A 22414-nucleotide genomic window follows, 5' to 3' on the forward strand; every position below is an offset into this window, starting at 1 on the left:
ATAACTCATAAGCCTGCTTCTCATAGAGGACTCTCTTAAAAGTTCATAAGGTGCTCTCTTCCCATTGTCTCATTCTTTAGTTCTTTCTTTAGTCAGATGTTCATGGTTTAAAGCCTGAAGGGACCATTAAATTTCACCTAGTTACCCCTGCATTGAACCCAATAACTTTTGTTTGGCTAAAGCATATCTTCAGAAAGACATCCAGTCTTGATCTAAAGAAATCAACAGAAGGAGAACCACCACTTGCCTTGGTAGTTTGTTCCAACAGTTAATCACCCTCACTGCTAAAATGTGTGCCTTATTTCCGGTTGGAATTTGTCTGGCTTCAGCTTCCTGCCATTGGTTCTTGTTATGCCTTTCTCCACTAGATTAAAGAACCTTTTAGTACTCAGTATTTTCTCTCCGTGAGGGTACTTATACACTATAATCAAGTCACCTCTTGGTCTTCTTTTGATAAACTAACGAATTGAGCTCTTTAAGTGTCTCACTATAACGGATTTTGTCCCATCCAGAAATAATTTTTGTGGCTCTTTTCTGCACCCTCTCCAGTTTTTCAACATCCTTTTTGAAATGTGGACATCAGAACTGTACACAGTATTCCAGTATCTGTCTCTGCAATGGGGTGTACAGAGGTAAAATTCCCTCCCTTCTCACTGGAACCCTGTTTATACATCCATGTATTGCACTGGCCCTTGTTGGCACAGTGTTGAACTGGGAGCTCATATTGAGTTGTTGTTCACTATGACTCCTACATTCTTTTCGGAGTCACTGCATTCCAGTATACAATCTCCCATTCTGTAGGTACGGATTGCATTCCTTGCTCCTAGGTGTCTAACTTTCCATTTGGCTGTATTTGCTCTGTATGACCTCCCTGTCCTCATCGTTATTCACCAGTCTACCAATCTTTGTGTTGTCTGCAATTTTAGCAGCAGTGATTTTTATATTGACTTCCAAATCACCGATGAAAATGTTGAATAGCATCAAACCTAGAACCAATCCTTTCTGCCTAGAAACACTCCCTATTTGATGGTGATTCCCCATTGATGACTACTGTTTGAGATCAGTCAGTTAGACAGTTCTTCATCCATTTAACATGCTGTATTGATACAGTATAGAGCTTTTTTAAAATCTGAATGTTGTGCGGTGCTAAGTGAAATGCCTTATGGAAGTCTAAGTATATTGCACTTCCCTTAGTAGTTAAGTATATTACATCTAGTCAGTTACTTTTATTGACTAATCTCATAATCTCCTCAAAGAATGAATTCAAGTTTGTTTGCCAAGACCTAATTTTCTGTGTTGACTGACATTAATTATATTCAGATACTGTAATTTCTTTATATTAAGATATTTCAGATAAAGGAGGGGTTGGTAAACTGATTGGATTAAATAAGAAACTGACTCGAATCTTTGCACAAAACTCAATATCATCTGATCCAAACTAAACCGATTTTGTGCTTGAGGTACACTCGTGCTGTCTTACTCATTTTTATGCACCTTTGTACCTCAAAATTAGCTGAATTATAGCAGTGCTGTCTGAGATTTCCAGAACATTCTTATTTTGGCTGAGTTCAGCCAAAACTAGGAAGTTCTGGAAATCTCAGACAATGCCGATAAAATTAATTTATTTTTGGAGTTGAAGGTGGCACAACCCAACTGCACAACAGTGGGGTAGAACGGGTGAAGGAAATTGTAGCTAATGACCCTGGGGCAAAACACCTACTCAATGTTTCCCCCCATCAGACAAACAGGATTTTAGTTTTTAAGTTTTCTGCACATTAATTGCATGGTGCTTAATGTAATACTTTGGAAGAATAAAAAACTGAGTTGACTGGACTTGCTTTGAACGTGTGGCTCCAAGGAGTCTTGGTGTTTCATTCTGGCTCTTAGCGCCTGAACCAAATCTCATCAGTTATTATCAAGTCTTACTTCTCCGCCTTTGTGACAAAAATGAAAGTGCCGATTAAAGAATCAATGTAATTTCCTAAATAGTGACATAAAATGGGTAATTTTTTGTATGTTTAAATAAAGCTATGTCTACTCTACAAGCTAGGAGTGTGATTCTCATGCTCGTGTGGCACATGCTCACACTAGTGCTCATCAAGCTAGCGCGAGTGTAAATAGCAGCATAGCTGTGGTAGCACAGATAGTGGCAGTAAAGGCACCATTGAGCCATACCAAGTAAATACCCACCGGTTTCAGGTGGGTGTTTACTTGGCACGATTCGCTCTGTCGCCCACTACTCATGCTATTGCAGCGACAGTGTGTGTTAATGAGCAGGGGAATCACACCCCTAGCTAGTAGCTTCGACGTAGACTAACCGTGTAGACTCAGGACAGATTGTGCTGTCCATTATACCAGAGCAAGTCCAGTGAAACTGATGTACTTTGTTTATGCTGGTGTATCTGAAATCAGAATCTATTCCCATAATATAATGGTGAGTTAAAATATTATGGTAGGACTATTAAGTGGCCCTAATCAGCACTCTTGACTCTTTCAAGCCAGATAGGGTTTTGCCTGAATAAGGAGCAAATACAGGCCTCTAAATCAGTACTGCTCTTTATTTTTCCCCTTTAATGAACATTTCAAAATGGTACAGAAGGTGATGAATACATAAATCCACTATGAAATAACCAGTTAGGCATTTATTTTTCATGCCCAGTTAGGAAGACATACCATTCCTGATCTTGTTTGCGTTCACTATCTTACAGAGACCAGCTTCTCTGCCAGGCTTAATGTCCCACCAGCCTCCAACTCATCATTCAAGTAAACACACGAAGGCCCAAGAAGAAACTGAGCAAATATTTCCTAAGGTAGGTGAGAAAACCCTGGCCCTTGTAGCATCCTTTCAGTTGAATTTCTTAGCTTGCTAGTCATGTCACCAAGCTAAGGCGGAGTGTTGGGCATAAAAGCCAATTCCTCCCTGACATGAGTCCATTAGCTTCAGTGGAGTCACACGAGGGATAAATTTTGGCCCTTTGTGCTCAGAGGGCAGCAGGCTGCTTCGTTTGGTTTTAAAGGTCTCTGCAGCTGTGAGTTTTGCCGTGAAAAGGAATACAGACTAAACTGCAATGTATTTCCAGTCTTTCTCCTCCTGCCTCAGAACTGGCAACTGGTTTTCTTATGCTTTTTATTCTCACTGAATCATCACCAGAAATTCTCCGTTTTAGGCGTGTGTGTTTATTTTTTAAATTCAAATGTCTCCAGACCATTTCAGTCAAGTTTTATGACTTTAACTGCACATTATTTGTATGGGCAAAAAAAAACAAAGGGGGAAGTCCAGTCCTATCCCGAGGGAAAGCCCAAGGCCTATTTATCACTTAACATAAATGGTGAGTAGGCTTTGTCCAAGCTCTATGCGTAGGGATGAGTTTCACTCTTTGATGGTGCTGCTCCTGCTAATCCTCAAATGAAATTTTCCAGTTCTAATGACTTCAGATTAAAGATATGGTATGTCACAAATTAGGTGCTCTAAAAGGAGAGACACATACATTAGTTCCGAAAAGGCAGATACACCAATGATTTCTGCCTATGGAGAGACGTAGTGCTTAGTAGTTCTTCAAGTGCTTGCTCATGTCCATTCCATACTAGATGTGTGTGCCCCATGTGCACAGTTGCTGGAGATTTTTCTTTCAGCAGTATCTGCAGGACTGGCTCTAGCGCCCTCTGGAGCCGTGCACATATGCATTAGTATAAGGGGTGCCACTGACTCCACGCCCTCTGTTCCCTCTTACCACCCATGACGGTTTCTGGAATGATCCTTCTTGCTGCAGCAAGGCTTCTTTCCCAGTGGTTTGGACTTTGTATCTGTATAGCAAAAACAACGAGAGTCCTGTAGCACTTTAAAGACTAACAAATCTTTCTGCAGGTGTAAGCTTTCGTGGGCTGCAACCCACTTCGTCAGATGCAAGCTTACAGACTAACATGGCTACCCCTCTGTATCTGTATAGTTATTGCAGTTAGTGTATGCAGTTCTTAGTTAGAGTTAGTGTACATAGGGTAGTGTTAGTAGTGGTCCCTGTTGTCGAGGACTTTTCGTCCCAGGGGCTGGGCATGCCCCAGGCCCTGGGCTTCAAACAGTGTACCTCGTGCAATAAGTCAGTGCTAATGAGTGACCCGCAATCTAGCTGCCTAAAGTGCCTGGGGAGTCTCACATTAAGGAGAAGTGCCAGATCTGCAGGGATTTCAGACCTCATAGGAGGAAAGATGAGACATTTGGCTGAAGGCCATTCTCCTGGAGACGGCCCTCAGGCCAGCGTCAGAGCCAACCTGCTCTGAATTGGCACCAAACACCTCAGCATCCATGCAGAGCGTTTTCCCAGCATCGTGCTTTTCCTGGCACTGCTTTCTATCCCCAGTGCTGAGGAAAAGGCATGAGAAACAACGCACCGAGAGAGGGCGTTCTCCGGTGCAGAAGAGGGGAAAGCGGAGAGCGATTAGCATAGTGAGACCCATGTCAGGCCACTTGTTCTCCCCTGAGCCTCTGATGGCTCCACCGACTGCTTAGAGAGCTGAGTCCGGTACCTGACCCATCACCAACTCCTGGGAGCAGCTGTGTTGTCAGGTGTTTGCTGGCCCCTTCACCCTGGAGGCTTTCCAGGTGGCAAAGGACCTACTGTCCGTCCCGATCCCACTGACCCCTTAAGTCCCTTATCAGCCAAGGCAACTGGGGACAGAAAGGAGCAAGGTGCAGTGAGTTCCACCATGGCACCATCCAGGGGCAAGCCCACCATGGTCTTGATGCAGTGGTCACGGGCCTGTTGCCAGTCCCTGGTTCCCCGGCACCACCAAGAGGCAGAAGTGGGTACTGCACTGCTATGGTCTCTGGGAGAAGAATCCTCGTTGGAGTCAGAAGAGGAATCCTCCACTCCTCCCAGAACCTACTGATACCCAACCTATACACTGGAGTTTGGTACCAGTCCTCCTGCCAGTGCCTGGCCACCAGGCAACTGGCTGATGCAGTGGCAGTACTGGAATCCTTGGGGGATTCCCCCCGGTACCAGGCCCCTCATCCCATCTCTCATACTCAGTGCTGTCAAAAGGCGGGCTACCACCTATTCCCATCCGCCACCAGACCCCGACCATGGTACTGGCCTCCAGAAAATGGCCCCAATGGATGTTGTGGAGGTAGAGGAGGAGGAGGGAGCCCCTCCTCCAGCACAGACCTCCTCCTCATCATCCCAGGATGAGGCAGTCGCAGACCCCTAGTGACCCGCTCCCTTAAAGGGCCTCTCTTCGAGCCATTAGCATCGTGCCCCGTACTGCTAGTCTCTTGGAAAGTCACTTTCCTGGTAGCGATCACCTAGGCTAGAAGGGTGTCCGAGATCAAGGCCCTGACGCCAGAACCCGCTTATATGGTGTTCTTCAAGGACAAGATCCAGCACGTCCATGAACTCCAAGTCCACCTTTGGGGATACTGCTTGTGAATCACTTAGCGTGGAATGGACATGAGCAAGCACTCGAAGAAGAAAAAACGTTTACTAACCTTCCTTAACTGTTGTTCTTTGAGATGTGTTCCTTATGTCCATTCCGTGACCCGCCCTCCTACCCCACTGTCGGAGTTAGTGGCAAGAAGGAATTGAGAGGGCACGGGGCTGGCGCTGCCCATTATAGTGGTGCATATGTGCAAGGCTCCAGAGGGTACTAGACCTGATCCTACGGATACCATTGAGGGAAAAATCTCCAACAACCGAGCACATGGCGCGCACACACCTAGCATGGAATGGACATGAGCAATACATCTCGAAGAACAACAGTTATGGAAAGTTAGTAACCATTTTTTAATTTTTGCCCAGTCCTGCATTATACATTGTTCCAGAAAACAGATATTTGGATGAGACTGTTTCTGATATTCATCTTTTCTTTTCATCCTCTCAGCCAAATCTCCTTTTATGTCCCACCTTGACAACTGCAGCACCCTTCTTTCTGGTCCCCCACATAACACACCTTTTCTTTCTTCAGTCCGTACAAAATACAGTAGCAAAAATCTCCTTTGCCTGTTGATTTGAGCATGTCACTCCCATCTTGGATTTCCTTCATGGGCTCCTCATCTGCTGTTGCATCAGATTTAAGCTATTTTGTCACCATCTTCAAAGCTCTACATAACTTTTCTCATTCCTATGTATCCTTCCTTGTTGGACTTTGTGTTGCCTCACTCTGCCAGTGTTTTCACCCATTTGTTAGCCTCTCCCACAATTGCCTTTTTGCCTCTGCCCACGTGGCATTGTACAGCTTCCATGAATTCATCCACAGAGCCCTGTCCAAATTTTTTAAGAGACTTAAAATTCCACTTCTGCTGTGAATCATGTTGACTTGTGTTAAAATCCCTGTTTGTGCCCATTCCCTGACCTTTGTCATCCTGTCTGTCCATCCTTACATTGTGATCTTGGAACAGCGACAAGCCCTTCTTGAGTGTCTGAAAAACGATTAGCATTACTGCAAACAACTAATAAATACTATTCATAATAATCAGTGGCTGTCCAAAGATCTATTTGTAAAAAATAGCATGTGATGTGTACAAAATGCAAACAACATTACAGTTTGGACTTTGCCTTTATGAAAAGACAAAATCAAGCCATGTTTCACCAGTGATGACAGCAGAAGGGGAGCTCAAGCGCCAAAGAGGAACTCTATCCAGTCACATCTATTTTTCACCTCTTTAACTGCGCTCTGAGCTCACTCTTACACAGAGGATCAACATCATTCAGGCTGAGAAAATAGGGTGCAGAATCATGAGCAGGGAGGAAAATCGAATTTTCTCACTGTGTCTGAGAAGTCCTTGCTCTCTTTGAGTATGTCTACACTGCAAAAAAACAACCCTGCAGCAGCGAGTCTTAGAGTCCTTATCAGCTGACTCAGGCTCCCGTAGCTCCTGCTATGGGCTAAAAATGGCAGTGCAAATGTTCCAGGTCGGGCTGGGGCCCAACCTCTGAAACCCGGTGAGGGGGGTGGGTTTCAAACATCTACACTGCTATTTTTAACCCCATCGAGCAATGGTCATGAGCCTAATTCAGCTGACATGCACTCTGCGACTTGCTACTGCAGGATTTGATTAGGATTTTGTAGTGTAGATGTATCCTTGATCACTGCTTCGTGGACTTGCAATTTAATTTCCATGTCCTGTATTTTCCCTTTAATTCCTTCCACACGTTTTGTCCCGTTCTGACAGTCAATGCAGTTAGGATTTCTCATTTGGTGTCCATTGGTTTTACAGCTGCTGTTCTATTACCAGTTTTGGAGCTTCTTTATTGTTCTTAGTCCATTTCCCTGGCCAGAGCTGACTTAAAAATGGGGGAAGACTGGGAAATCGTGAACACTACTGAAGGGTTTTCATTCTGTTGGTTTTCAAAATGGACTGATTTTTTTTATTTAAAATATTTTTCCATAGAATTTAATAGATTTTAATTTTTTTCATCTGTGATATTATAATTTTTCAAAAATAATTTTTAAAATGTCAAAATAAAAATATTTCCAAAACAAAAAGTGTTTAAAAAAAAATCTCACTACGTAACTACGCTGATCAGTCAAAACTGGCAATGTAAAAAGAAAGACAAAGAAAATAAATAAGGAAACTTTCCTTTTTGAAAACTTTGAAAACAGAAAATTTTGAGAAAATCAAAATGTTTTTGGAAGTTTTCTGTTTTTGAGAATTTTCAGCAGAATTCCCCTCCCCCCTTAAAAATAAGTGTTTGAAGAAAAAATGTGTTGACTGATGAACCCTTCATTCTGGCTGAGCAGAGATGACCACTGAGACTTGCAGTCTGAAGGCTCTTAATGTGAAAACCAGCTTTGTCTCCTGATTTTGCTCCACAATTCATTTTCCCCCTCTAGTCTGTAGAATGAGTTCATTTTTAAGGACTGGATTTTAAAAAAAAAAATTTTAAGTGTGGTACAGTTTCACTTTTATTCAGTTTATCTCTTTCAGTTCAACATGCAGAGCCACTCCCAGTTTCCCCTCAGTTTCCTTGGAATAGATGCATCTAAAGTGTTTTTCATTGTAGCTGGAAGGTATTTGGAGACAAAAAAATTTCATGAGGCGACAGATAAGATTATTTTTCCTACTATTTTGCAGACCTTTTTTCTTCTGTCATGATGTGTTCCACAGTATTGCCAACCCCGAGCATTCAAAAATCATGAGATGCTTAAACTTATATATTTAATATTGCTATTGATTTTACATGAGAGGCATTCAGATACTGTGATGATGTATGGTAAACCCCTGAGATGCTCACATGCTTAAATGAGTTTAAACTCACTGAGACCATAGGAATTTGGGGCTCTAGAGAACTTGATGTGGCAAACCAGTTCTGCCCTTTTTGTCTGTGCAATGTTGGGTACAGGGTTGGAGTTTTTGTTAACCAGCCTATTTTATAATACAATAAGAATAAACGCCTTAAATGTTGGAGAAATGCAAATGAATTGACAGAAATCAGATCTGATATTTGGTTACAAAGACATTTTTATTTAATCTGAATATACTCTCTATTAAAAAGTTCTATAGAGTTTAATAGTGATGAAACCAATAAGGTTCTATAGAAATTACTCTGGAAAAAATACAGAATTTAAGAGAGAATTAAGATCCTTTCCATAAATTTTTAAATCAGCCAATAGAATTGAATAGAGAATTATATCCCTCTATAGAATTCTACAGGCTTGTTTAAGAATTCCGTAGAACAGTTCTCATTTTCTGTTGTCTCTCTTAAGACATTTATTTTCTCATTTATCTGACCCCCGCATCATACTATGTGAGCACCTCAAAATCTTTAACGCATCTATCCTCATAACACCCATTGGATAGGGAAGTGCTATTGCCGCCACTTTACAGATGAGAAATTGAAGCACAGAGGGACTAAGTGACTTGCCCAAGGTCACACAGGAAGTCTATGGCAGAGAGGGAACTGTATTCAGCTCTCCTGGGGTCCATGCTAACATCCTAACCACTGGACTATCCTTCCTCTCCCTTTCATTTATTATTATTTTTACTGTGGTAGCACCGAGACTTCACTAGTTGCTATCCAAACTCAGAAGAACAAAGTCCCTGCCCCAAAGAGCTTATGCTATAGCATTTTTTCCATGAGGTATATAAAACAAGTGTTTGGGAAAACATTTTTGACATGACCAAAAGAAGCCAGATGTTATAACCAGGTGGCTTGTGTGTATGGAACAAAGTTTACTGCCACTTGCTGGGTTTAAAAGTAGATTTTGTTTCTCACACTTTGCTGTTAAAATTTACCCACCCAAACAGAAAAGGGGGATCATTATAGACTGCTGCAGGATGGGTAAATAAAACTTTGTCTGATGGTCAAGGGGACTGGCAAAGGCAATTACTCATGTGCACATATTTTACTCTTCTGACAGCTGAGAAACCAGTTTGGGATATTTCTCAGCAAGAACATATAGAGCCAACATTTTTTGTCCCTGTGTCCTCTCTTGTCCCTTTTTTTCCACTCTATACCGTAACATACAAAATCAATTCCATTCCTGACCTAGGTAGTTTTTGCTTTTTAGTTTAGACACAAGCTCATCTCTGTGGCATCCTGAAAAGAACAAGATTTACTCTAGTACCAGACAGAGGACTGAATAACAGTCAACACATAACTGGCAGAACAGAGGGATGTGTCCTTATATGATCAAAGACGAATAGCTTAGTTTTCTTTTTCTCCTTCACATTTCTGTTGTCAGAGGTTAAATATGGCTAATTTGAAATGCTTAGTTATTATGAGCCACACGCCAGCTAGGAAATATACCTGGTGTTAATGCCTGCTGTCAGCAATTGGTGCAGCTGAACTGGTGCAATGGTTTTACTGCAAGTGTAGTCAGGACCAAACTGTGTTTAGCACCATTTCAGAAAACACGGTTGATCCCCAAGGGTTGATGGTTGATCCTCACATGTCTACATTAGCCTTTTTTAAGAAAGCTCCTACCATTTCACTCTTACGGTGTGGCTCCAGTAGTACAAGCAGTGGTGAGAATGCTGGCATAGACAGGGCACTGATGGTTTAAAGCTTATTAGGACAGAGACTTTTAGTATGTGTTTGTGCAGCACCTAACATGATGGGGCCCAATCCTAATTCCAGCCTCTAGAACTATTATAAAACAAATAGCATAACACAGCATTGCCATTAGCAAGGCAGAGTAGGCATGGTGCTTCCTGACACTAAGCCAGGCACAAAAGAATAAAGACTTATGCATGCACTTAACTTTATTCACTGAGAGTAGTCCCAGTGGTCTTTGCAGCTATGCTCTGGCTGACTTTTACCCTGACTTTAACTTGATATCTGACTGATAAATTAATAAAAGCTTTTGGGTTGGCAGTGTAGTAGTCGTGATTCAAGGTGGCCAATTTTGGCATGACATGGATTACAGGTAATAGTAGCTTTTAAGCCAGTTTTATTTTTTAGGGATGTACCTAATGTCCTGCAAAGACAAAATAAAAAATGAGCTGGGTTTTAGTATCAGATTTGGAAGAATTGAAAAAGATTAAGCCACACATCACTGTTTTCTTATTTATTTACATTTGTTTCTTTCCATTAAAAAAAAAGACACCTATCCAGTACTTTGGGTCATGTACCAATATTATAAAATCTACAACTATTTGGTCAAATGTTTTTTATTTTGGTTTGTTTTTTAACTTCTAAATCCCCTCAGAGAAAGCCTGGGAGAACAAATAAGCCTTGTAATGTGACTTGAAGGTTCACAGAATCTTGAATACCAGGAACTTTAGCAGTTGTCTTTTTTTAATGGTAGAATCTGTGTGCGAGCACTCATTGGTGTTATTTTATTTCCAATTTAAAGGGATAAGTTGAAATCCTTCCATATGGAAGAAAATGTCCGTTTGCTGTTGCACAAATGTAAGGCCAAATCCTGGTCCCACTGAAGTCAATGGAAAGCTCCTACTGATTTTAGTGGGACCATAATTTGTCCCACAGAGTTATGTATTAATATATGTTCAAATCTATCACCCATTCTGCCTTTATAACAATAAAGCATACCTTTATCGGTGGCTTGACAGAAAGAGTGTTCCTATCTGACTAAAGACCATATATTGATGGTGATAATATGTAGCTATTTGGGGCCAGGCACCGTCTTTTGTTCTGTGTCTAGCACAAGAGGGTCCTGGTTCATGACTAAGGCCCCAAGGTGATATGGTAATACAAACAAATAATAATAATGTATGTATTTTAAATTTTCCCATCACCTCATTTAGGCCCTGATTCAGGAAGGCATCCCTATTCAGGACTTCGCTTGAGCCTGTGATTAACTTTAAAGTGTGCTTACATCTGTTGACCTCAATGACTAAATTAAGCACATGCTTAAATGCTGTCCTGAATAAGGATGAACTTCATCATGTATGTAAGGGCTTTTCTGAGATGCTGCTTAACAAGGACTCCCCTCCCTCATCCTTTTTTCCAATTTTTCTTGGAGAAAGCATGTCAGTGGTGATTCAGTTAATTTCCAGGAGAATTGTATTGGGTATCTGACGATGTGATTGTTTGTTGGAAAGATATCTCCATTACCAGTTGTACGTGTGCTACATTTTGGAACATGAAAGTAATATATTTATTTTTAGATATTAAAGCACATCTATCATATAGTCCTAAGTGAGATCAGAATCAGGCCCTGTGTCTTTAATAGTAACTTGTGCAGTGCCAAACAGGCTGTTCTCACTTACTTCAATTTTGGGAGCTATATAAATAAAAAATAGTTACTTTTTAGACCTATAAGTAGACAGATCCCTGCCTGGAGGATCTTACAATCTAAGTAGACAACATACAGACAACTGAGTAGGAGAGCAGTGGTGTGCTCTTTGTCTGCTTGTCCCAATAGCCCCTATTAAACTTCCATTGAGCCCTCAAACTTTGCCTAAAGTGATTTACTAAATTATTTTTTATTTATTAATATGAGCTACTAAGGCACCTAAGCAATTGGACTGAAAGGTTTCAAAAGAGCTGAGTGTCCAAAGCTCCCATTTCCGTAGGCACCTAAACACAGCTTTGGGGCAGAATTTTCAAAAGCATTTAATTGACTTGAGCTCAAGTCCCATTGGCTTTCGATGGCACCGAGGCTCCTAAGTCACTGAGGCACGTCTGCTCTGCAGTCTGAGGGGTCACTGCAGCACGGATAGACATACCTGCGCTAGTACAGCCAAAAGTGGCAGAGTAGATGTAACGGCCTGGGTGCACAGGCTGGTGACAAGCATGCCTGGGACCCTGGGTACATACATGCCCTGCTAGCCTATGCTGAAGTCCATGCCATTGCCTCTTCACCTCTATTTTTAGATGTGCTAGCTCAGGCATGTTTACCTGGGCTGCAGTCAGACCTCACGTAGGTATGTAGACATACCCTTAGGCACTTCTGAAATTTTTGCCCTTAGGAGACTAATTTTAGGCACCCAGTTCTGCAAATCTTGACGTAAATGTATTTAAGTGATTCTGTAGTAAATCTGCAGATCTATTAGACTCTATTCAGGAAAGCACTTAAGCATATGCTTAAAGTTAAGTAAATTCCTGAATCAGAACCTTAGTGATTAGCTATATCTTAATCAAAGCAGCAAATGAAAGCTAATTTTTAAAGCTGGGATACACTACCTACATTAACAAATTATAAATGACTGTGAGGACTTCAGAAAATGACTTGTGACATAAACTAGCTCCAGCTGATTTTGATTTTGTCTTCCTTCTTCTATTAAACCACCAGCCTCACTTATGTGGACTTAGCATTGAATAAGATCGTTGAATCATCTAATGAGAGGTTAAATGGAAAGTAAAAGTCTTCGTAGTGGTGTGATGCAATTCCTGTGTCTAATTAAAGCCTCAAAGCATTTTTTAAAAGCTGTATAAAAGGTGAATCATTTCTGTAAACAGCCCCTAAAGCAAAAAACCAACACCTTTGCTGTGGGAGAAGTAATATGGCCCAGAACACCTTCGCAAACAAAGAATCACTCTTCTGCAAGCTGCTCTCTTTCTTCAGCAACTCAGCATGGGGTGCCAGAAAAATCATTAACAGGCTCATCCTGCACTTCTCCCTTTTCCACACCTGCATATCACGATCCCTGCTGTAACTTTATGGACCGTGAGGAGGCAGGTTTGACGCCATGAAACACAGGCTTAGCTAACAGCTGCAGGATGGGCAGAAAGCCAGACAGTAAAATGTAAAGAGGAGGAAGGAGAGGGAGCACCTTTGAAGTTTACAAAAAAGCATGACTTTGACCACTTCCTTTTTAAATTAGCTGTCTCAGGTACATTGAGAATATTGGCCACCAGCTTGAATGTAAAAGGGTGGGGGTGGAATCATTTGGAACTAGTCAATGTACTGTAGTTAAAAGGTGAAGTTTGGTGTATACCTTTTCTATTTTTTTCAGTTTCAGTATTAAAGGAAACAATGTATTCCATTTGGGAATCTCTGAGCGAAAAATACCATATGTATCTGTCAAGTGTGAAAAGCTACATTAATGCAGCGTTAAAGCTGAAATTCGAATCGCATGCAAGCCAGGAAATTCATAGTTACAGTTCCCACAGCAACAATAACTCAGCCCCCTTGTGCATATGCAGAATTCTGGATTACTTTATATGGTGTTAACTTACATCAAATTCTACCCTTAGTCACACAAGTGAATTTTCAGAATAGCTCCAGTTGTTACTCTAGATTTGCACTAGCATACCTGAGAGCTCACTTTGGTGATAACATGGAAAAATGACAGTTACTGTGGCAACTACAATTTTGAATTTATTCAAATATGAGCCTTTACTTTGGAGTGTGTGTTTTTGTTTTTTCTTGTTTTTGTTTTGCATTTCATTGTAATTAACAGAGGAATAAAGAGAAAATAAAAAAAGCCCTGTTTTCGACTGGTTGTATATTTAGGGGCCAAAGTCTGATTTTGATTACAACAGTGTAAATTGGAATAGCTACATTGATGTCAATGGTCTGTCTTAAAATCCGATTCTTCATATGTAGAAGTGTGTTTTTGCAAATGTGTGTTCTCAGATTGAGGAGACACTCAAATATATTGAGTGTGTTTATTTGAAATGTTTTGAAGTCTATCACACATTTATTTGAAATGATCCATGTGCTTATTTGAATGCGTACTTGTTAAAACAATCATCCATTTATTTTCACGGAACTCAAGATATCTGCCTATTCCTCTTGTATATGCAGTGAGGATGCCACATCACGGCACATGTTCAAAGGATAAGGAATATGCACAATATATTTTCAGATGTCTTTGTTTCAATAAATCTGGCAAAGGCATTCATCTTCATTCATGGTGTATTCCAAACTGGAGGTTTGACATTTTTAAAAAAAGAGAAAATGTTTTGAATTATCAGAGTTGCCCGAGAAAGCATCTAATGCCCTAACAAATTATTTTAAAAAAAATTAAATAAAATGTCATGCTGTAATATTTCAGAAATAGCTGAATGAGTTCTTAATCCTATTTAGAAAAAAAATTATCACTGGATTGAAAACAAGCATGAGAGAGTTCCACCAAAAGGTTCCGGTCCAATTCAGTTTCCATTTAAGTCAATGGAAAGAAACTATAATGACTTCAATGGGAGTTGAATCAAGCCCAGAGTAATTTAGTTGGGAAGTTACAGTACTTGAAAATAGACCCTTAGAGTAAAATAATTAGTGTCTTGATGTGTGATTCATACCAGTAAATATGTTTTGTTTTGTGTTCATGAGTCTGATTCTACACTAATCACTCAGGTGAAACTTCCACTGAAGCCAAGGGACATTTTGCCTGGGTTAAGGACTGAAGATAAGACCCATAACTATCTAAGTATTTAAAAGAAAGTTACGTCTATTCTTTATGTTGACATTCAACTCACGAGAACAACTCACTTTCAGCAGTTGTTTTGGCTAAGAATAAACGAATGCTGCTTTTTATTTTTTAACTGCAACCATGGGGTTTGTTTCTGCCCTATACTTACAATTTTCTTTTTTAAATCAGACTTGTAGTGTAAGTCCATTGAAGTCAGTGTAACTACTTCAGATTTATACCAGTATAAACTGGAGCAGAATTTGGCCCAGTGGGTTCCAATATGAAAGATAAATGCAGGAGAAAAACTTTTTTAAAAGGTAAAAGAAAAGCTTGAAAGGAGAAAAAAACATATAGACAGAGCGAAACAATAATTGATCTAATTAGTACATACAGCATCATTTTTAGTTTAAATATTTTCCATTGTGGTGTGTTCTTTCACATGTGATGTTCAGAAACAGAAAAGTAAAATATTTTAACTCATATTTGTAATCTCCAATTAAACTTCATTTATTTATCGAAAGAAGGACATTATCTATATCATCTATTATAAAGGAAAATACATATATTAATTACTGTAAGCCATTCAGTGGTTTATTAACTAAGAATCCTTCAAGGGAGTGTCATAAATCCATTTGATGCTTCTTTCTGTTGTATTCCTTTCCCGCTACACCCCATTGGACCTCTGATTTAATTGAAAGGTGTACAAAACCCACATGTGGCCAAACAGCTCCCTGTTGCGTATACATCTAAGAAAATATATAGGAGTGCTGATATTTTTTCTTAAAGATCAAGCACTGCAAATAAATTCATAATATTTTATCAGCACAGTCCTATCAAGAATCAATTTTTACCAGACACTTGGTGAGGAAACATTCCTCCCTCCCGCCGCCGCCGCCAACATACCTATAGATTCATGGCTTTCAGGATCTATAAGAGTGTCAACAGATTTCTTTTCCCCAGCAATTGGTTGGCAAAAACTGGATCTTGATATGACTATGATAAATAATATGAAATTGTGTGTAGTGCTAAAGCCTTTCATTGAGGGCTGCGTCTCTCGCTGGGAACCTGGCATAACAGATAAGGAAGACCTCATTTTTAGAAGATAGCAGAATATCCGTAAGTTGACAGCTTGGCACAAGGACTTCTGGGATCTCTTCACATGAAAAACATTGGTAACACCTGCAAATTTTGTGGGGAAGAGGAGGCCCTTAACAAATAACATAACTCTAAAATTCCTGGGCTTGCTGTGTTAGAACAATGTATTACAACCTCTTAGATCAGGTAGTGAGAAATATAAGGTAACATATTTTACTAAGAAATTATATTTTTCTCTGTCATAATGGTCTTCAGTGCATTACAGATAATATAACATGATGTCTTAGTCTGATGACATGTCAAGATGTAAGAGCCTGATTCCAATCTCACAGCATTGTAAGTCAGGAGCAACTCTGTTGAAGTTTGCAGAGCCACAGTAATGTAAGAGGAGAATCAGGCCCTAAGACTCTAGAGAAGATGCAATGGAAGGTGGGGGAAGCAGGTTAAAAAGAAAAAGCAACAAGACCTATTTTCTGTAAAATTACTTAGTCTCATTCCCTAACAAGTGGAAGTATCCCTAGAAATAAGGTAGATGTTGAGAGGGAAATATAAGGAAATTCCTCTCTTGAGGCTGGTCTCTAGAGTTCTTATGTATTTTGGATCAAGGTGATTTATGATGTCTCCAGAGCACAGGATTTCCTCAGTGTATTGTTTTCTGTTTCAATATGGATTGGAGATTGAATGACTGCTGTGTGGCTACTTTGCTTTGTATTGAAGTAAAGGAGAGTGTGTGTCTGTCTATCTTTCTCTGCCACTGTCGTAATAGCTGCAGTGGACATTGCTGATGAAGTGACGATTCATTGTTCAGATGTCAGGAAGAAAACAGCCTTGTGATGTCTGAATCTGGGATATGCCTTTGTATAATGTGAGCTAGAATACACATATTATTCTCTGGTGTATTATGTCTGCAGCCCTAGCAGCGTGGGATAACTGGATCTCATAAGCTAAGCAGGGTTGTATTTGGACAGAAGATTTCCAGAGAATGTCCAGGTGCTCTAGGAAATTATGTTGATGACATAGGTGGCATTTCTCTTTTGCCTCATTACTGAACCATTATCCTAGTAGGTTGGTAGGGGCTGGTACCTTCTTTAGGAATGCAGCCGTTCGAAAGAGCCATAAAACAAATTTTCCTTTGTTGATATTTCTTAATGGATTCACTGTTTAAATTGGCAACTGAGTAGTACTCCATTAATATTTCTGCACCACTTTGGAAACAATGTGCTAAATTATAGTAATAGCATGTTTGTAAGCGGATAAAAAAATAGAGGTACTTTTATCAGGAAATCTCATTATTTTGCAGACACTAATAAATGTAGCTTCAGATATCCAGGAGATGTGTGTATTATTTTCCTCTTTTTACAGAAAGGGAAATTGAAGTTTAGAGAGGTTAAGGGACTTGCCTATGGCCACACACTGAATCAGTGGCAGAGCCAGAATAGAATCCCACTTTCCTGCCATCAAGTTGTATAGTTTAACCACTGGCAAGGTCACAAATTCTGTTAAACTGAACAACGAATACCGATTCTTTTGTTGTTGTTGTTTTTCCTTATGTCAGTAAAGTTCTGTCTGTACTCAGTGAGTCAAATTCTTCCGTTATTTACGTCCATTCACATTCTTTATGTGCCTGGGCCTACATGGCTATACATGAGGACACAATTTGGCCTAATTATTTATTTCATTCTATATAATTTCAGTTAAAAATAGGATTGGTTAGAGGCTTCTATACATGAGGTCAGATTCTGCTCTATGCTTCAACAGTAAAGTCAGTGGAATTACTCTGCCAGTTTAGCTGGGTGTAATCAGGATATTTGCCCTGAAACTGGATATTTCAAATCCCCAGGCTGTCTCTTAACTGCTTTGCTCAGCTATGTTGGATCACACAACTTGAGCAAGTTAACAGTTACTTCAGGAGTGAGGTCACAGCAGTGGACAATACTTATTTAAAATGATCTCTCTCAGTTTTCTTTAACTGAACAAGACATGAACAAGGCAGCCGAGTTGGATATTCTGTCCAACTTTTGGATCACATGACTGGATTTTCTGCTACTTCTTAATTCTTTAAATTACTGTCAGCTTCTGCAGTTTTTGAGGCCGAGATCTGAGGTCTTGTTTGAATCAGATGAGTGAAGCTATGGGCCACATTTCGTGGGCTCCACTTAGGTTGTCTCCATTTCATGCTAAATTTGAGTGTTGAATTTTTTCCCACAGGCGCTGCTTTCTTGGCTTGCTGAATTTCAGAAAAGGCCTGGAGAACAATCCAAAACTCAGGAGGTGGTGAGTTCCTTCAGCAAATCTTCAGAACATCACTGCATCACAGCCTCCCCACCCCCACCACACACACACACACACACACACACACACACACACACACAAGTTTATTTGAGCTCTTGTAATTATTCTGTCTGGGAGAGGAGCCAAGGTGTCGAAGTATCAAAGTGAAATTCAGAAGAGTCAAGAGCAAGCAGAGACTTGAAGGGGAAGAAAGGGAAGTAGAAAAAACACTTGTCTTTATCATGATAATAGTAATGAAGCTGAGCAGAAAAAGCCCAGACAATGGGCTAGGTTACTGTACTATAAACTGCTTCCTGCCACTGAAATTCACAAGTCACCTTTACTAGGCTGATTAGAGAACTACAAAGCCAGGCAAGCTGGTTTTGACTTTCTGTCAGAAGCTAGCCAATACTTAACATTTCTGACATTCTGGGCTGCCCTGTAGACATGGTTTTTGTTCCTGAAAAATGAAGGATGGACTCAAAACAAATGAGCTGCTCTGGGGGAGGAGGGGTTATTGATTACAAATGATGAATGATGAGTTGGGCCTGGTAACATTTTAGCCTCCATAGGGCCTGACACTGCAAGGTGTTGAGCACTCTCAACATTCTGATAGACTGTGGTAGAAGTTGAGGCCATTTATACTACTCATGCAATGTTAGTTAAATGTGGGGTGTATCCCAAGGATTTATTTTGCTGCCCCTCTCCAAAGTCTGCAGGCTGACCCTGTGCATAGTAGTGTGCTAAAGGTGGATGGGATTCTGCCACATTTGGGATGTGGTCACTGAAAAATTATGTCACAAGCCAGCCTCTCCTCCCCCCCAAAAAATGACAGCAAGGCCACTTCTGTCCCTTCAAAGCTTTCTTTTAAATTCAGTGCCTCTGTCCATGCAATTCACTTCAGGGATCCAGCCCTTCAGGGACACAATCAGACTTTCTAATCCATTAGGCAAGTTTACAGCAGGATTAAGCTATTTGCCATTCATTTCAATAAACCCTTACGTTGGTTACAGTGACTACTCTCACTTCAAAAGATTTTTTTTTAAACACCTATCTGTCTGTCCAGCTATATCTGTCTATATGGCTTTAAAGGCAAAACTAGAAGACAAGGAGAGGAAATGTCACTGATCAAGAAACACCCTTTTCATGACCATGGTATGACTTTTCATACAGTTAAAATAATTCAGTAAGCAAAATGTGAAAGGATTTTTGGGTGACTGTTTTTTTTTTTACTGTAATGATTTTCCTTCAGGGTGGAAGAATTAATATTTTTTAAATTATTTCATAGATAAATATTGATGTATTTGCTCTTAAAGTCCCCAGTCCTATAAAGACATAAATGCTTGCATAACTTTTATGCACGAGTAGTCCCATTGAAGTCAATGTAAAGTTACACGTGTTTATGTCTTTGCAGGATCAGGGCCTTTATAAATGATTATTTAAATTGCACCATAAATGTACTTAATTCTTTACAGAACAAGTAAGGAGAGAGTCTCTACCACAAAGAACTTAGAATCAACAGTTAGGTGTATGGTTCCACTATGGTGTTCTTCATAGCACATAGATTTATTATTTGTATATATAAGGCTCTGACCCTTATGTGGGCAATAAGCTCCAAATAGGCAGATCATTGAAGCCAGTGGGGCTTTAATTGGGGCTTAATGGGCTTTGGACTGGATCCAGAAACCAAACAATTTGTATTAAAAATAAAACAACTTCTCTATTTTGATTGCTTTAAGAAAGTATAATTGGCTAACTCAATCCTTGGGTGTTGAGAGTTGTTTAGTTCACAAAGAAGACCAAACATATGAATAGATTAGAAGAAGAATGAGCCAAGGCAGATCCATGTAATGATAAAATATGATTACCGCTAAAATTGTTGTTCAGATGTAGTTATTGATGTAGAAAGCATTCATGTGCTATGCAAACTGGGAGAAGTGCACTAGTGATTGGATATATGGGTAAGCAAACCAACCACAAAGTGATAGGAATGGACTTTAATCAAAATAAAAGGAAGGCACTGCCCATTAGGACAAGCCATTTCAGTGCACTGGATCTCTAGAAGTTTAGGGAAAGCTAAATACAGCTGGAAGTATGTTGCAAGTGATTGTGAATATTAAAAGTAAATGTGTTCTTAAAATATGTTGCATGGAAACTTATATGTTTCCTTTGATAAAAAATAAACTTTACAGGGCTCATCCTGATCTGACATGCAAGGTGTAAAATGACTTTACTATTGTTACTTTGGGTTTATGCCATTGTAATAAATTAGACTGTTTGACTATTGATAATGGGACCTATTGAGTGCAAAACTCAAAACTTTTTCAAGTTAATCAAGTACATAGATATTTCAGGAGGTCAGTAAGTAGTAAGAGTTAGTACAGAAACCTAAAAGTAATCATTGTCTTTCATTCTTCCTGAATGTAAGAAGTTCCTTTGAGTTTTCCACCTTCTGCTCAGTACACTCCCACTTTGCGTAAGTTGTTACATGCTATTTTTTATTTACAGAGCAAACCTTGCAGAAAGACTAGGAAGCATTTGCACCCTGAACAACATATGGTTTACTTGCATCATATGTATCATCTCGCCCTTCTTAATATGACATCATCCATGAGGTCAGTTAATGTCATGAACAAACTGTATGAAGATGTTTTTGTAAGTGAAGTGGGGACATTTCCACGTGCTGTATTTTTCTGGTTCAACACACAGCTGTGTTGTTTGATAGATGATATAGTTCATAAGTCACGTAATGGTCTACACTTGAGGCCTGAACGCCATGTCTCCTTGGAGATATTGGTACAAATCCTAAGGGGGCTGACTGAGCCTTTCATCTTTCCAAGCAGATAAACCAAGGTTGGGATTCCAAGGGGGACTCAGGTGCCCAACTGCCATTTTAGCTCCGTAAGTCCCACACATTTAGGTGCCACTGAGCTCCTCAAACCCAACTGCTGTCTAACCCTGTAGTTGCCTAAAGTCCCTAGGTGCCTAAGTTTCCTCTGTTAAAGTTCCGGGGGTGCCTAAATTTCAGTGGCTGGATATATGCACTACCACTTAAATCCTGACACCTCCCAGCAGCCGAGTGCCTAACTCATGCCTAACCCCCAGCAGGATTCACAGAAGTGCCCGAACTGGCAGACATCCTCTGACCATGCCTCACCCTGCACAAAAGGTGAAGAAACCAGAGGAGGAGGTGATGTGGTCACCTGCTTATAACCTTTAGCCCAGTGGTTAGAGCACTCACCCAAGCTGTACGGGCCCTGGGTTTGAATCCCTACTCTGCCTGCTATGGAGCAGGGGCTGGAACTTGAGAGCGTGCACCAAACAATGGGCTATAGGGTACTCTGGAGCAGGTCTTTCTCCATATCACCTGTTGGAGCTGTTCCACTGTGTATAAATAATAATATATTCATTGGAGAAGGAGGATTGCAACCTAAGCCCTGCCATCTTCTAAGTGAGTGCCCTAACCACTGGGGTAGAGTGAATTTCTCTCAGTCTCACTACTCTGGCTTAAGTACCTAACTCCGGGAAAGGATTTACTGCTGTGAAACCCAGGTGGAGGGAGGCCCAGCCTGACATAGGCAGCTAACTCCCTTTGAGGGGCAGGTCTTACGCCACACCCCCCCTCCTCAGCCTTTCCTATTGGCTTGGTTAGGGAGCTCCCCACTCAGCATGCGAGTTTTTGTGAATCTCTTTCTTAGGCACCTAACTCTCCCCATGCATTATACAGGGAACTTGAGCACCTAATTTAAAGTTATTAATTCCACTAACCGGCATGGCACCTGAAAGTTAGGCGCTGCAAAGCTCAGCATTGCAGCAGCTAAGTTTCCCTCTGGAATTTAGACCTCAGTGTCAAACAGCTCACTGCATAAGGCTCTTTTGGCTCAGACCTTAGAAATGGAGGCTCTGTCTGCTCTGTGTGTTCCCATATATTAAGTACTTTAAACAACTTTCATAACTGCAAACTAAAGCAGTTTCATCCTCAAGAGCATGAGGAGAAAATAATTTTGGGCTATGTTATCATCAGTTTATACTGTTTTATGTGCCTGAAAAAATGGTGGCCAGGTTGAAGTGGTTTTGTTAAGGAGATGAGGCTGAAAACGAACACCTTTTCAGCTGTGGTCTCAACCAAAATGGATACTGAAGTCTCCAGAAACTAGTGCTCTGGCCCTCTGCATTATCTAACCCACCACTGATATTTTTAATGTAGCAATGAACTAAACAATTAAAAAAATTATAAACCTTTTTTCAGCCAATTATAAGAATTACAAAAGCAGATGGCCAGATCCAAGAGAA

General features: G+C 40.3%; 1 protein-coding gene across 1 annotated transcript in view; it reads left to right on the top strand.

The window, feature by feature from the left end:
• Window positions 1-22414, top strand: part of LOC137161497 (uncharacterized) — a 106048-nt gene that overhangs the window by 68510 nt on the left and 15124 nt on the right. The window contains exons 8-10 of the mRNA XM_067560783.1: window positions 2709-2810; window positions 18059-18124; window positions 20630-20736. Of these exons, the coding sequence (XP_067416884.1) occupies window positions 2709-2810; window positions 18059-18124; window positions 20630-20736 (275 nt within the window). The remainder of the gene's footprint in view (window positions 1-2708; window positions 2811-18058; window positions 18125-20629; window positions 20737-22414) is intronic.

Source organism: Emydura macquarii, unplaced genomic scaffold, assembly GCF_026122565.2.
Source record: "Emydura macquarii macquarii isolate MOO-44397 ecotype Brisbane River unplaced genomic scaffold, CSIRO-AGI_Emac_v2 contig_2308, whole genome shotgun sequence".
Classification (NCBI taxonomy): Eukaryota; Metazoa; Chordata; order Testudines; family Chelidae; genus Emydura; species Emydura macquarii.